Genomic DNA, 15,623 nt, shown 5'->3' with positions numbered 1-15,623 from the left:
TAATCCGATCTGACTGGACCTGAGGAGCGTCTGCAACATCGCAACTTTTCTTACATTTAAATAGTGACCTAGAAACTGGGCAATTTCTTAAATATTTAAATTTAACTTAAAATTTTCTCTTAGTCTTATCTCTTCCACTGGAGCATGTGTTTCAGATCACATGAACCGATCAGACATAACATTATGAGCAGTGAGAGGTGAAGTGAATAACGCTGATTATCTCCTCATCATGGCACCTGTTAGTGGGTGGGATATTTTAGGCAGCGAGTGAACATTTTCTCCTCAAAGTTGATGTGTTAGAAGCAGGAAAAATGGGCAAGCGTAAGGATTTGAGCGAGTTTGACAAGGGCCAAAATGTGATGGCTAGACCACTGGATCAGAGCATCTCCAAAACTGCAGCTCTTGTGGTGGTGTTCCCGGTCTGCAGTGGTCAGTATCTATCAAAAGTGGTCCAAGGAAGGAACAGTGGTGAAACGGCGACAGGGTCATGGGTGGCCAAGGCTCACTGATAGACATGGGGAGCAAAGGCTGGTCCGTGTGATCCGATCCGAGCTACTGTTCCTCGAATTGCTGAAGAAGTTAATGCTGGTTCTGATAGAAAGGTGTCAGAATACACAGTGCATGATGGGTCAGGGCTGTTTTGGAAGCAAAAGGGGGACCAACACAATATTAGGCAGGTCGTCATAATGTTATGTTGGTGTATGCATGCATGTGTGTGTATATATATATATATATATACACTATATTGCCAAAAGTATTCGCTCACCCATCCAAATAATCAGAATCAGGTGTTCCAATCACTTCCATGGCCACAGGTGTATAAAATCAAGCACCTAGGCATGCAGACTGTTTTTACAAACATTTGTGAAAGAATGGGTCGCTCTCAGTAGCTCAGTGAATTCCAGCGTGGAACTGTGATAGGATGCCACCTGTGCAACAAATCCAGTCGTGAAATTTCCTCGCTCCTAAATATTCCACAGTCAACTGTCAGCTGTATTATAAGAACGTGGAAGTGTTTGGGAACGACAGCAACTCAGCCACGAAGTGGTAGGCCACGTAAACTGACGGAGCGGGGTCAGCGGATGCTGAGGCGCATAGTGCGAAGAGGTCACCAACTTTCTGCAGAGTCAATTGCTACAGACCTCCAAACTTCATGTGGCCTTCAGATTAGCTCAAGAACAGTGCGCAGAGAGCTTCATGGAATGGGTTTCCATGGCTGAGCAGCTGCATCCAAGCCATACATCACCAAGTGCAATGCAAAGCGTCGGATGCAGTGGTGTAAAGCACGCCGCCACTGGACTCTAGAGCAGTGGAGACGCGTTCTCTGGAGTGACGAATCGCGCTTCTCCATCTGGCAATCTGATGGACGAGTCTGGGTTTGGCGGTTGCCAGGAGAACGGTACTTGTCTGACTGCATTGTGCCAAGTGTAAAGTTTGGTGGAGGGGGGATTATGGTGTGGGGTTGTTTTTCAGGAGCTGGGCTTGGCCCCTTAGTTCCAGTGAAAGGAACTCTGAATGCTTCAGCATACCAAGACATTTTGGACAATTCCATGCTCCCAACTTTGTGGGAACAGTTTGGAGCTGGCCCCTTCCTCTTCCAACATGACTGTGCACCAGTGCACAAAGCAAGGTCCATAAAGACATGGATGACAGATGAGTCTGGTGTGGATGAACTTGACTGGCCTGCACAGAGTCCTGACCTCAACCCGATAGAACACCTTTGGGATGAATTAGAGCGGAGACTGAGAGCCAGGCCTTCTCGTCCAACATCAGTGTGTGACCTCACAAATGCGCTTCTGGAAGAATGGTCAAAAATTCCCATAAACACACTCCTAAACCTTGTGGACAGCCTTCCCAGAAGAGTTGAGGCTGTTATAGCTGCAAAGGGTGGACCGACATCATATTGAACCCTATGGATTAGGAATGGGATGTCACTTAAGTTCATATGCGAGTCAAGGCAGGTGAGCGAATACTTTTGGCAATATAGTGTATGTATATATATATATATATATATATATATATATATATATATATATATATATATATGTATATATATATATATATATATATATATATATATATATATATATATATATATATATATATATATATATATATATATATATATATGTATGTATGTATGTGTGTGTGTGTGTGTGTGTGGAGCTCTCCCCACTATAAAATTGACAAAAATATGAAAAAAAATAAAGTATTGAATTAATATATTATAGTTATAGTATATCTGTTATAGTTGAAGATGACGTCATTTATAAATCTTTGTAGAGAGGCACAGTGTTTGTTTATAGAAGTAGTTTTACAGTATTCACAGGTTAAACTAATAGATACATATCTTAGATATATACATACATTAACAACAACTAGAAAATAAAATAAAATGAATAACAGTCTCTCTCTCTCTCTCTCTCTCGCACTCTCAGCTTGACTTCCTTTCAACTTTGACCTCCTGCTCATTCGAAGACAAAATGGCGGCGTCCTTACAGAGCATCGTGAGAGCGGCTTGTCGCGTTTCTCCTGTTGTTTTGCAAAGAACTCATCGAGCTCAGGTGTTTCTTTAATATATAAAACCCGACAATATACAAATATAGCTGCACGTAGCAGCATTAATGCTAATGCATTTAACAACAACTTTATTTCAACTGTGAAAGTCAGCTAGCAAGCTAAAGAGGTTACTGACAGCTGGGACTAATACACAATGTGTGCTTTTTTTTTTTATTCCAGGCAATACAAAATGGAGTTAGGGTCCTGTTTGTTGCTCCAGTTATGCGACACTTTTTTAATTCTGCTAAACTGGGATGTGATGGAGTCGGTACCCGGGCAGTCGAGGCTTTAGAGTCACATTCTCGGTACAAGGACACACCATGGGAATACCTGGAAAGTGAAGGTACAAAGACATCTGTTGTTGTTTTGGTAATATTATATGTACGTTTCAGTATAAACGTTGTTTTGTTCTCCTTTTCAGAGTACATTGAACGCTATGGAGCCAGACCTGTTTGGGCTGACTACAGAAGAAACCATAAAGGTGGTATACCTCCCCAAAAGACCAGGAAGACCTGTATAGTATGTAACTACCTTAATACACCATTATCTCCTACTGTATTTCAATACACCCTTGCTCACTCCCCATGTGAGAATCCTGATAACCATCTTAAAGGGAAATGCCACACTATAACACATGAAATGTGTTTAATAGAAACATTTCCTGATCCAAGCGATTCTTGTGAATTGGTTGGTAGCTGCTGAATTGTCATCATTTCAGTGAGAAGTTAGCAGAGGTTCATCTGCTGTGTCGATGCCTCTGAGGAATGATGCTAGTCAGTGGAAGAAAAATGAGCCATGTTCTATTGTAGGTTCCAGCATTAATTTCCAGGCTCATGTTAGTGAGAAATCCCAGTGGAGAACGAACGAACTAACTAACTAGACAGAATTTATAAATCCCATGAGGGAAATTCTTCTCTTACAACATACACTATATAAAAGAAAATTATATATACATACACATATGTACACAAAAATATGTAACAAAGAAGAAAAACCTTAAATATAAAATACAAATAAGTTAAATTAAAAGTAACAGTGCAGAAATGAAACACAGTTAGCCATATTTAGATCAGTATTTACATCACAGTACAGTACACGTGTACAAACTGGCAGTAGATGATAAATATGAAGAACCTTGTGAGTCTAGAAAAGTGTGTTAATGGTTGTGGTAGTGCAGTGTAAGAGTGATATCACCTGTCACACACAGATTTACTGTTGTACAATGTTATTGTGAATGGTATGAATGACCTCCTGTAACATTCTCTGTGACAACAAATCTGAACGAGTCTTTTGGAGAATGAGCTCCGCTGACTCTGTAGTGTATTGTAGAGTGGGTGAGATGGGATTGTCCATGATGGAGAGCAGTTGGTTCAGTGCAATAGTGCAAACACTGGACTCCAAGATCCAACATGATGTAATTGTGCCATCTTAAAGTAGAGATTTTATTGAGCAATCAAGAGTGACAAATTACCCTTGAATTGAATAACATGTTCGTGATTTAATATACAAGTCGTACAGATTTTTCCTTTAAGAAAATTAGCTGAAAGTTTATTAGATATTCCTTTGAAAAGATTAAATTCGGTAATGTTGGAAATGTTACAACATGGCTGCTCAGGTTTCAATACAGGCTTTGTTCATTTTCATTGGGGAATTCATTGAGCTGTTCCTACTCTTATCAGACATTTTTGTTTTTTATTTTTCAACAGCGAGGAGAGAAGATATGTGGGAACCCCTGTCCAATCTGCCGTGATCCAAATATAATCATCCACTACCAGGTTTATACATATATATATACACACACAGTGTGATTTGCTTTTCTTTTTTTAACATTCTGTATATGCTTCCCAAAATGAAAATCTAATCTTTGTCTTTGTAGAATGTTAACCTGTTGCAGCAGTTCATAAGCCCTCAAACAGGAATGTTGTATGATCCTACCAGGACTGGTAATTCTAAACATTATTACTCTTACAATCTCAACTTTCTAATAAATGACATTTAGAGCCATCATCCCTGCTGTTCCCCCCCCCATACTCATCAGGTGTATGCATCAAGCAACAGAAACTACTTAACAAGGCAATTGAAACTGCAAGAGGCCATGGTAAGATACATTGACAGCTGATACAATCGCATTTGCATTTTAAAGGCATTTTAAAAAGCTTATTTCTTTCTTTTAGGCTTGATTCCCACCCAGTTACCTACTATCAACTATTCTGGAGAGGACTTCTCGAATTCCCATGGTGCAGTGGGGCGTACACCTGTGCCACCTGCTTACACCCATGGCGAACCTTGGTACGCCTGGTACGGTGACATACAGCCAGATGAACGGGAGCTGGCACGAGTGAAGAAGATCTACAAACCTTACCTAAAGTAGAGTAGTGGTGTTTTCTCAATATAATACGCTGGGTAGGTTTATGGGGCGCAGATTTAGCCTAGTCATGGACTGAGCATGGTGAGTTATAGAGCACTGATATTTCATGTGTTGAGGAAACTGGCCCTAGCAGTAATATTAAAATTTAATTGAGAGATATGGAACACATGTATGCATTCCTTTCCTTGTGATACGCAATACATGATGAAACATTACACCTGTGCTACGCTCAGTAGTACTAAAATTCTAATAATATATTTAAAAAGGACCATGATTAAGAATTATAACAGTATCGGCCACAACAGATGTATTTTGTTTTTACTTTATTTGTAATGTTTTGTTGTGAATATCTCCAAAATAAAGAGACAAGGTACAAATGCCTACTGCAAAATTCATTTATTGTTGTATTGTCAATGCTTAGATGCATAAGTAAGATGTTTCTTTGCTTTTCATTTTTGCAATAATTTGTCTTCTACATACAAACTAGATCAGTCTGGCTATACTGCAGATTAAGGCTGCACAATTATTTTTTTATGTAATGTTATTACAATATTGGCTTTTGACATATTGAGGTGCTAAAACCCAAAGGTTAAACCATTCTGATGAAGATTCCAGATCAACTTCTTCAGGAGGGATTTCGATATATATTGTAGTGAAAGAGTGTCAAACAAATAGCAGGAACAAATCAGAATCTTAATTTTTTTTAATCAATACTGTGCAGCCCTACTGCAGGTCATTTAGAAAAACACTGTAGGTTAAACGCTGGTGAAGCTCAAGCTGAACGTCCTGCAAAAAGCTGACAATCGCTCAAAACCATAAGTTTAATCACCAGATTTTTATGTCAGCCTGCACACCACAAAGAAAAAAAGTCCATAAACCAGATACAGTGCATCAGTCTGCATCACACTTGGGTGGTAATGATCATCTTTACTGGTAGGTTATGAGACTGAAGCACCAGGGTTCTTGCGAGTAAATTACGGCACTGAAAACGAAGCATCTCCGAATCCCCCTTGTTGCACGTTCATTCTTTCTGCTTGTTAACCAGCGTTTCTCCGAGAGCCTCCAGCACTTCTCTCTTGTACTCTTCAAAGTCTCCATCAATCTGGTTAATGGACTGGTCTTCCACCACCCACAGCTGGCACTGAGTCTCAGTAATCAACCGGGCATCATGGCTCACAATGATCACAGCTTAAAAAGAAAAGACAAGCATTGTTGTACGTTTTCTACCAGCTTTAATTTTTCTAAAAATGAAGAAATTAGTTGGGATTATGTTGAACCTAAATCTGATGGTCTTTCAATCAGTGTTCATACATCTTGCACAACCAAACACCTACTGGCACTTATTCATCAAAGTTGCATAGAAACGAGTTCGGATTTGAGCTCACACGATGACGCAAAAACAAATCTGGTGATTTGAATGTTCCCATCCAATGAGCTTTTTTTAATCTGCATATCATATAGTTAGGAAATGCTCCATTTTAACATGAAACATGGTCCACAATGGACAGCACTCTTTGACTGATCTGAAGCTAAGCAGCCCAATACAGAGTAAAGCTGTGATGCACCATGTCCCAACACCTTTCCATCATGAACTCTGCTCAAGCTGTGTTACAGTAGTTCATTTTTTATGTATAGCACCTTGCACTTTTGCTGATTCCAAAACTTTAAGCAGAGAAGTGGCACAGATCACTTGCTGCATAATATATCTCCATGACAGGTGACACTGTAACCAGAAAATCTAAGCTATTTACTTTTCCTCAATCAGTGGTTTTAATGTTACATATGATCAGTGCATGTTGATGCAAAAACATACTTAGTTATTACCAGTTATTATACTTTACAAGCTAATACTACTGTAGGAAAACATTTTGTGGTCACTCTACAATCTACTATAGCACACATTTCTCTTTGAATAATCATTTACATATCCCAGCTCTCACCACCAAATGGGTTCAAAGCAAATGGTTATCAGGAACTGTGAACCAGCTCTCAGTTGGTGATCGACTCTGAGGATTTCAACGTTTTCTTTAAGAGTAGCACCTCAAGGCTTTTGTATTGTCACACGTTCAAGGTGTTTAAAACTGTAACGCAAGCTTCTTTTCACTGGACTCGATGACTACAGCACCACCGCAGTGTGCTCTGATCTCCATTCCTGCTCAACACTACTTCCGAGTCCCCTGGTCTGATTCGGTGAATTCACAACACTACACTTGCTCTAATTATCGATTACATTGTTTTTGATTATTTAACTGCAAATCAAACATATGTACACACACAGATGGCCTCAGAGACTGCACTGAAATGTCAAAGACGAAATTAATGAATGCAGATGCTGTCCGGTTTTATTTATTTATTTTTAATCAGATTTACACAACCCTGATGAACAAGAGCCAGTGTGAATATTGTCAATTTATTTCAGAGTCTGTTACAGCTCAATATCTGTTCCAGTGAATTTCACATAAATAAATCTAATTCTCAAATGCCTCTATTTAGTGTTTGTTGTGAAAACCTACCTCCTTTGTATTCATTGATGGCTTCTGATAAAGCATCAATGGACTCAATGTCCAGGTTGTTGGTGGGCTCGTCCTTAAATATGAAACAAGAAATGCAAATGGTTTAAATATTTTTGCACCAGATTTAACTGATGTCCTCAGACATGCTGCTATTCACCACTCACCAAAATCAGGACGTCCGGTTGGCGGCATGAAAGTTCGGCAAATACCACTCTTGCTTTCTGGCCACCTGATAACGTGAGATAATGTAGCACTCAATGAATATATCGGTTTAAAAATACTGCAAAAAAGACGGTAAAGAGAGTCAAGTCCTCACCAGAAAGTTTAGAAATCTGGATAGTGTGTGCGTGGCTCTCTAGACCGAAGCGCCCGAGACACTTCCTGCTGTCCTGGTATGGCAGATTGAAATTCCTCTGCAGATACTCTGTGGGAGCCTCCTCCATGTTCAGCTGATCAGCATACTGCTGGTTGAAGAAGCCCACTTTCTATTGCATATTAAAACAGAGGAAATCAGTAAATTAAATAAGATATAAAACATGACAGTATGTGCTGTTTTAATAAATATATTAACGTGTCATATAAGTTATTATAATTGTTTAATTTAAGTGTTTCAATCTTCTTATGAGACAGCAAATTATAAACAATACTTCTGTTCCATTAAACGTTGTGTAATGTCTGTGAAACAAGCTGGATCTTGTAATTTTGTGTAATATTATGTGGTAGCAGCTATTAACAGTTGTTTCCTCACCAGAATCGCTTTTTTCCCCTCTTTATTAAAGTTAATAAAACAAAAATTGATGCTGCAGAACTTCCTCTACTGTGGTGGAAAATGTTAAGTTACAGCTTTATTGGAGACTCATTCCAAAAAATGTTACATAAACATCTTATTACTGAAAGCTACACCTTATCCATGAATACATGTTTTATTTTCTCTTTAAAATCTGTTATTATTATTATATTATAGCATTGTACGGCATATTCATCCTTCAAGTCCCAGGGAATGTACAATTACTATGGAAATGATAATGTACTGCAACAAAAACATTAATAAAAACTGATCAGAATAAATGAACAGCAATGACAATTAGGAGTTTCCACTTACCAAGCGGTGATTCATCCTCATCTCGCCCTTGGTCTGAAACATGTAGGTGGACGTGCCATCAATTACCATGGAAACGTGCAGACACATTTTTACATCTCTGGCTCTATTTCTTCTTCTACACAGTGTAGCACTGGGCTATGCATATGGCCACATATGACTGAGTGACGCTACTTGTTACATAAACTAGCAGTGAAACAAAATGAAAGCTCTATTTTTCAGAAAATCTGGACAAGAAAATGATGAGAAATTATAAAGCCGCACATACGGGAGTCAATTTGCCCGTCAGCAGAAGTAGGAGTGTACTCTTTCCAACACCGTTTGGTCCAACTATACAAACTGGGGAAAGAAAAGAAACGTGATGGTCATGAGGCATCAACGGTCAATGATTATTATTAGTATATAACATCTATTGCTAGTGTACTCTGATTTCTTTCAACGACTTTGCACAAGTGTTGACTTACTTCGAGACTCCATATCAATACCAAAGTCAACATTTCTAAACAGAGGCTTTTGACCCGCGTAGCCAAATTCCACACCTGTGAAGAAATAAACAAAACGTGAGTTTTCTTTCTAACATTAATCACAAAAAACATTAATTCTTACGGTTCGATATAATCACAGACTATTATAATTTTAACTGGATTAGACTAAGAATTTCAGCCAAAAGAAGGACCTCTTGTTTCTGCTTTGTTTGTTATTGATCTTTGATGGTCTACACATCCAGATGTTCCCAAATAAGACATTATCACTGCAAGTAAAGTATTTTTTAAAAAATGCTGGTTGATTCTGAAGCCACTTCTATATTTAACCAGCATTAAACTGCTGCTCATTCTGTAAATTACTCTTAGTACAACAAATGTCATCTAATATACCTTCATTGAAAACATACTGACTATTCTGAACACAGTTATCGAGATCATCCGGAATAGCTAGCATTCACACCATAGCAATGTTGACTTCTCGAACCTGATTTTGTCTCAGATGATGTTAATGCTCTACTATAGCAGCTTTGTCATGAAAAATCAACAGATATACATTTCTGGTATTTGGCAGACGGCGTTATTCAGAGCGACTTACAATTTATCTCATTTTATACAAATGAGGGTTAAGGGCCTTGCTCAAGGACCCAGCAGTGGCAGCTTGTTGGACCTGGGACTTAAATTTCACAACCTTCCCATCAGTAGTCCAACACCTAAACTACTGAGCTACCATACCCTACTGATTCTTATTAGCTGAACTAGCTGGTGATATTCTACACAATACCACTGTCTGTATCTGTTTAGGGCTCGAAATATCTGTTTCTGAATTTGGATTGAAACCAGAATTGGGTGTGGCCTAAAACAAATGTTATTTTCGGTTGTTCTGTAACATTTTCATGTAAATGTCAGTTCTGACACTTCCTCAACATCACGCAATTTCACACTTGATCTCAACTAGATGAGATAGGTGCAGGACTGCTCTCTTTTAATCCTTCTCATGCAATCATTAAGCTCTGTTTGTCATTTTAACCAATTTATGTTGTTCTATTTCACAAAACAAAACAAAAAAATGAACAGTGCAACGTTATTTGTTCATTCTAAATAAAGGATCTGTATTCGGTTTCATCCCTAGAGATGAACTCACTGTGGAGGCCAAGAATGGGTGGAGAGAGAGGCGGTGGGTTTGGAAAAGTGAACTTCACTGTGTATTCTTTAGGTCTTTTCAGGAGTTCGGGGGCCTCGTGGCTTTCCTCTTCCTGTCCCTTCTTCTTGCCTTTCTGCTGTTTCCTAGTCAGAGCCTCCTTTGTTTGTTTCTCCTGTGACGAGATGAAGAAAGGATAGTGAAGAGAGGGCACTAGAGGTCGTTGCAGACGCACAATAACGGTATGAATATCAAGCAATTTAAATATATTTTCTTAAAAAAAGCTCACAGCTTGTTTAGTGGATTTGCCTCCAGCTTTCAGATCCTTCAGCTTTTTCTCTTGTTTCTCATACTGCTTCAGGAGCTCCTTTTGCTTCTGCACGTACATCTTCTTAAACGTCACTGCAAAATAGATTTTATATTTCAAATCATTGCTCATATAAGTCCAAACATACTGATTTCTATTGGAAAAATTCAAACATGTCCTGAAATTTGGTCACTCACAATAGTTGCCCCTGTAGTAATAGAGTTTCTGGTTGTCCAAGTGAATGATATCTGTACAGACATCGTCTAAGAAACTCTGGTCATGGGACACGATCAGTAGTGTCTTCTTCCAGCTTTGCAGATAGCTTTAGATAAAAGAAGAAGAGTGCAACAAGATATGGGTTAGATGGAGAGCTGGACGCCATCATTCAAGCTTATACTAGTTAAGCCTAAGCTGATCAGACATTATTAAAAGAGAAAAAAAACGGTATGGAGAATAAAAACCATCCAGATATCTGCAGCTGTGTGGGTGGAAATGCCTTGCCGAAGAGAGAGCTTGGTTCAAGCTGATAGAAAGTCTACAGTAACTCAAATAACCATATTTTAGAGCTGTGGTGAGAAGAAAAGCATCTCAGATTGCATAGCACATTAACCCTTGACGTGGAGGGAGGTTTTTTTTTGCTTCGGGCGGTGTAAACTCTAGAAACTGTAGAAATCGGCAGTTTCTAAAATTCTTAAAACATCCTGTCCGGCACCAATCAGACCTTTGGTGATCTCTTGTAATCTCTTGACCTGTACCTGCAGGATTTTATGCATTGTGCTGAATTAGCAGGGACACAGATATTCCTAATAAAGTGGCTGGTGAGTGTATATAGTATGTGAAGTCCACTGATTGCAGTTTTAGAGACAACTTTACTTGACCCTCTGGAATCTGGCTGGAGTCTTATGCTGCATTAAATTTGCATGATGCTAAACAATGACCTCAAGATTTCCATTACTCTTTAGCTAATTTGCGTGTCGTAGCGCCACAAGGGAAATTAAATTTTTCTCCTGAATCCTTTCTTAGATACATGTAACAGCTAGAGTTTGTACAGTAGCAGTGCTCTGTTATCGAGTCTTTATATTAACAAGAGCAAAAAGCGGGATGTTACTTGTTAAGCCAGATGACAGCATTGAGGTCGAGGTGGTTCGTCGGCTCGTCCAGCATCAGCAGGGTGGGCTCCATGAACAGAGCTCTGTTGAGCGAAGGAAAGACCAGCATGTCTTTAGCATCAAAAATGTCTGATTCATTCCTACAAAAACATTTATTAATACTATTTCCTGTTTCTGCTAACGATAGCTGATAGCGTTCATACCTGGCGAGTGATACTCTCATTCTCCAGCCACCTGAAAACTTCTTAGTGGGTCTGTTCTGCATTTCAGGGGTGAAGCCCAAACCAGCCAGGATTCTACGAGCCTTAGCCTCTGCTGCCGCTGCTCCGATTGCCCTCAGCTCCTCATACACCTGGTAGAGATGTTGAGAAGATCACATCCGTACATTCTACACAGCATGCTATACAAAGCATAAGTGATGTAGGTTTTATTGACTGTGCAAAATAACCACACGCTGGTAGAAACGGTACAGAGAAGTGTATTTTGATCATTTTACTCAAAGAAATGAGCGAGTGTGGTATTTTCCCAGAGCTAAATAAAGCTTTATAAAGCATCTGTTTGTACTGAAAAGCTTAATTGTAAATGGTTGTTCTGTATATTCTCTCTCACGTCTTTGTCTTTTGTTCCACTGAAACAAATATATAAAAGCTAGTTTTAGTTGCTGGACACTCACTGACGTCTTCCGGATTCTGTGTGGTGCATTCGTGAAAATCAAATAAAAAAGTGAGAGTAAAATAAAAACCAAAAAAACAGCCTCAGACCTTCTCTAGTCTCTCAGAGACACTGTCCTCGCCCTTCTCAAGCAAAGCCTGCAGCTTTTTCTCCTCATCCAGCAACTTCAGACGCCGCGTGTCCGCCTTCAGCACAGCCTGTACGGCGGGAGTGTCATCGGCGACCACCTCTGAGAAAGTGAAAAAGCACAGCTATTCAATATAATGTCGGAAACAGATACATGGACATAAAGTGGGATTTGTGTCTGCCAGATTTTCCCAGAAAATCCGAATGAAACTCATAATGCATTAATACACCGCTCAGCCATAACATTATGAGCACTGAGAGGTGACGTGAATAACACTGATGATCTCCTCATCATGGCACCTGTTAGTGGGTGGGATATATTAGGCAGCAAGTGAACATGTTGTCCTCAAAGTTGATGTGTTAGAAACAGGAAGAATGGGCAAGCGTAAGGATTTGAGAGAGTTTGACCAAGGACCAAATTGTGATGGCTAGACGACTGGATCACAGCATCTTCAAAAATGCAGCTCTTGTGGAGTCTGCAGTGGTCAGGATCTATCAAAAGTATCCTCTAAATCCTGTAAGTTGCAAGGTAGGGCCCATAGAGGCCATGGAGGCCTGTAAAGGCTACGGCTAAAATCATGGTGCCAGATACCACAGCACACCTTCAAGTATCTAGTGGAGTCCATGTCTCTGAGTCAGAGTTGTTCTGGCAGCAAAAGTGGGACCAACACAATATTAGGCAGGTGGTCATAATATTATGCCTGATCAGTGTATAAAACTTTGATTTGTCTAGCATTCAGCCCCATCATCTAAGCTGCTATTGTAAAAAAAAAAATCAATCAACTACTGAATATTCAAAACTGTGAATTCAGCAGCTCTATATTACATGGAAGAAACTGAAATGAAAAAATTCAATAGTGCTGTGGTTGAAAGAAAGTGGCTTAAAAACACCTGACCGATTTGAGAAATTTAAGAATTTTGAGACGTTTTCTGTACCTTGTTCACAGAGCAGCACATCGATATTGGGAGGGATGCTGAGAGCTCTGTTGGAAATGTGCTTCAGTAACGTGGTCTTTCCTTTCCTAGAAAAAGGAAACAGCAAGAAAGTATCATGATATCAGGAACTGGCAGATATCAAGGTCCGTGATGTTCCTAACCACAAAATGTAGCCAAATGATCAAATTAAGGCATTTGATTTATTGCTAACTACCAACCCGTTTGGTCCAACCAGACCATAGCGGCGACCGGCTACAATCAGAAGATCAGCGTTGACAAAAAGCTCCTTCCCGTGAGCAGAGATGCTGAATCTCTCCAGCTGTGGCACAACAGAACAAGCAGGAGCGTCAGGAGATGAGATGGTAGTCCACAGATGTAGTGATAGATGTAGTCCACAGCCGAGATGTCTCACCATTTTTTAAAATTTCCATTTTATTTTAAAATTTATTTCTGCCCTTGTAAAAAATTTGCGTTGATTTATTAGGTAAGTAGGGGTGAGAGGGTTATTGACTGGGGAGGTAGGTGGGTGGGTTAGTTGGAAAGCAGACGTTACGGAACCGACCTTTATATCAGAGGCGTTCTCCAACATGGCCTGCCTTGAAGACAGCTCAGCCTGAGAGACTGAGAAATCTCCCTCCGAGGCGTTCTGAGCACGGACACTAGCCACCTGCCGCTCATATTCCATCTGTGAAGCAACAACAGTGCAGTTCATCTGGTCAGTAAAACATTACGCTGAATATTCATACCGAGATTCAATAACTCTCTTGCTGAAATCTGTCTAATCTCAGGTCATGTACCAGCTTCTTTTTCTTCTTCTTCTCCTTTTTACTCAGGTTGGCGTAGGGGTCATCCTCCTGTTCTTTGTTCTGCTCTGCCGCAAGAACGTCCTCTGCACTCTACCACCACAAAAAAAACAAGAAATGTAAACACGTGGAAAACTGGCAGGATTACAGTGAATAGGGTAAAGCAGTGATGATACCCTCATGGTGTCATTGTCATCGCTTTTCTCTTCCTCTTCCTCGCTAGCAGGCTGGTGAGCAGGTTTGCCTTTCTGAAAGGGGACAGAAGGAAATAAGTGCTACTCAGCTCTTAACTCTGTCATAATGACAACAAATAGTGCTTTTTAATTCGTATTAAAAAAGGGCCCTGACCTTTGGCTGTTCTTTCTTTCCAGCAGCCTTCTGGGGCTTTTCCTCCTTCTTCTCATCCTCCTCCTGCAAACATCCATTTATTGTGTAATTAAAATACTATGTCATTATTAATATTATTAAATATAAAAAGCACATTAAGAGAAAAAGCATGAAGCCATTTCATAGACACCATCAGGCAGTTATATAGTGCATGTAAAAGGGTCAGTTCATTAGCTAGCCCAAGCAGCAAGTAAAAGCTCCAGTGTGCTGCCCAGTCCCATTTAATAGTTTCCCAATTCACTTGCACTGAATTTGAGATTGAGACTGAAACTGAATTCTTAGCAGAGGCGATGTGATGTGGGCTTAATTTCATCCTCTCCTGACCATGTCTCTGAAAGCATCACATGTTGGCTAATATTTCACCCGTGAGATCTTATGTGCTCCTGGCTAGCGTATTGTGTGTGTCGTAATAGATTATAAAACGCACGCTAATGCATTCTGCTCAGTTTTCTCAACCCTTCTGAAATTCTGATTCGGAAAATATGGTCCAGTATCCACTGAAGCTCATTAACAACTGGAGCATTTTATTTTCAAACATATCTATTAAAATAGGTTATTTTCTTTGGGAGGTTTTCCTTCAGGGCTTTTTCTTTTCCACTACTGCTTTAATAGCCATATTTAGAACTTGTTAATTTGATTGACATTCATGTGTAAAAACTCTACACCTAAGGATCAGGTGTCCAGCGAGTCACTAAACTGCTGAGCTCCTCACCTTGGATGCTTTGTTGCCTGATTTCTTGTTCTTCACCCCCTTCTTCTCATCCTCATCTTTTTTCTCCAGCTCCTCCTCAGATTCATCATCAGACGCCTATTAGGACACAATCCCAGAGAAATCAGAAGCCATAAACCCTAACTTGGCTTATTTTATTTTTTTTTGACAAAACAGAATTTTTTAATACACTTGCTGTGACCTTTCAAATAATATAAGATAGATTCCAGGTATTGACTGCACCAGATAAAAGAAAAAAAAGAAGATGGTTATGGAAAAAGAGTTGTTAGTACATGGTATATAGAATGATTTCTGTAACATATACAGGCAAAATAAAAAACAAAAGTTGTTAGAAATGGTTAGGAAACTTTCCCTTGCACCCACCTTAGATTTCTTAGTTTTAGCCTTATCG

General features: G+C 39.5%; 2 protein-coding genes across 3 annotated transcripts in view; one reads left to right on the top strand and one right to left on the bottom strand.

Annotated features, from left to right (window-relative positions):
- The first annotated feature begins 2,449 nt into the window (after positions 1–2,449).
- On the top strand, positions 2,450–5,209 carry mrps18b (mitochondrial ribosomal protein S18B). The gene is made up of 7 exons (XM_058404924.1): positions 2,450–2,564; positions 2,740–2,902; positions 2,981–3,078; positions 4,266–4,334; positions 4,436–4,502; positions 4,598–4,657; positions 4,734–5,209. Exons 1-7 carry the CDS (start codon positions 2,484–2,486, stop codon positions 4,928–4,930), a joined length of 735 nt encoding a protein of 244 aa, XP_058260907.1. The 5' UTR covers positions 2,450–2,483; the 3' UTR covers positions 4,931–5,209.
- Positions 5,210–5,308: 99 nt separating this feature from the next.
- The window catches only part of abcf1 (ATP-binding cassette, sub-family F (GCN20), member 1), a 15,793-nt gene continuing 5,478 nt past the window's right edge, over positions 5,309–15,623 (bottom strand). Inside the window, exons 7-27 of one of the 2 annotated variants that reach the window (XM_058404922.1) lie at positions 15,596–15,623; positions 15,215–15,310; positions 14,464–14,526; positions 14,292–14,363; positions 14,110–14,208; positions 13,875–13,997; positions 13,531–13,631; positions 13,313–13,398; positions 12,340–12,479; positions 11,782–11,930; positions 11,578–11,661; positions 10,667–10,791; positions 10,452–10,564; positions 10,166–10,337; positions 9,004–9,078; positions 8,808–8,878; positions 8,543–8,575; positions 7,757–7,925; positions 7,605–7,669; positions 7,441–7,513; positions 5,309–6,115 (exon numbers count right to left, since the gene is read on the bottom strand). The exon at positions 15,596–15,623 is cut by the window's right edge and continues 23 nt beyond it. In XM_058404922.1, the coding sequence (XP_058260905.1) occupies positions 5,949–6,115; positions 7,441–7,513; positions 7,605–7,669; positions 7,757–7,925; positions 8,543–8,575; positions 8,808–8,878; positions 9,004–9,078; positions 10,166–10,337; positions 10,452–10,564; positions 10,667–10,791; positions 11,578–11,661; positions 11,782–11,930; positions 12,340–12,479; positions 13,313–13,398; positions 13,531–13,631; positions 13,875–13,997; positions 14,110–14,208; positions 14,292–14,363; positions 14,464–14,526; positions 15,215–15,310; positions 15,596–15,623 (2,104 nt within the window). In that variant the 3' untranslated portion in view covers positions 5,309–5,948. The remainder of the gene's footprint in view (positions 6,116–7,440; positions 7,514–7,604; positions 7,670–7,756; positions 7,926–8,542; positions 8,576–8,807; positions 8,879–9,003; positions 9,079–10,165; positions 10,338–10,451; positions 10,565–10,666; positions 10,792–11,577; positions 11,662–11,781; positions 11,931–12,339; positions 12,480–13,312; positions 13,399–13,530; positions 13,632–13,874; positions 13,998–14,109; positions 14,209–14,291; positions 14,364–14,463; positions 14,527–15,214; positions 15,311–15,595) is intronic. The other variant, XM_058404923.1, reaches the window with a different exon arrangement.

Source organism: Hemibagrus wyckioides, linkage group LG12, assembly GCF_019097595.1.
Source record: "Hemibagrus wyckioides isolate EC202008001 linkage group LG12, SWU_Hwy_1.0, whole genome shotgun sequence".
Taxonomy (NCBI): Eukaryota; Metazoa; Chordata; class Actinopteri; order Siluriformes; family Bagridae; genus Hemibagrus; species Hemibagrus wyckioides.
This window is presented reverse-complemented; position numbering and strand designations above follow the sequence as displayed.

Excerpts from the sequence above, each read along its gene's own strand:
- mrps18b (XM_058404924.1), top strand. The coding sequence starts at position 2,484 with ATGGCGGCGTCCTTACAGAGCATCGTGAGAGCGGCTTGTCGCGTTTCT. Across the intron at positions 4,335-4,435 it reads ATATAATCATCCACTACCAG|AATGTTAACCTGTTGCAGCA; the intron begins GTTTATACATAT and ends TTGTCTTTGTAG. Across the intron at positions 4,658-4,733 it reads TGAAACTGCAAGAGGCCATG|GCTTGATTCCCACCCAGTTA; the intron begins GTAAGATACATT and ends TCTTTCTTTTAG.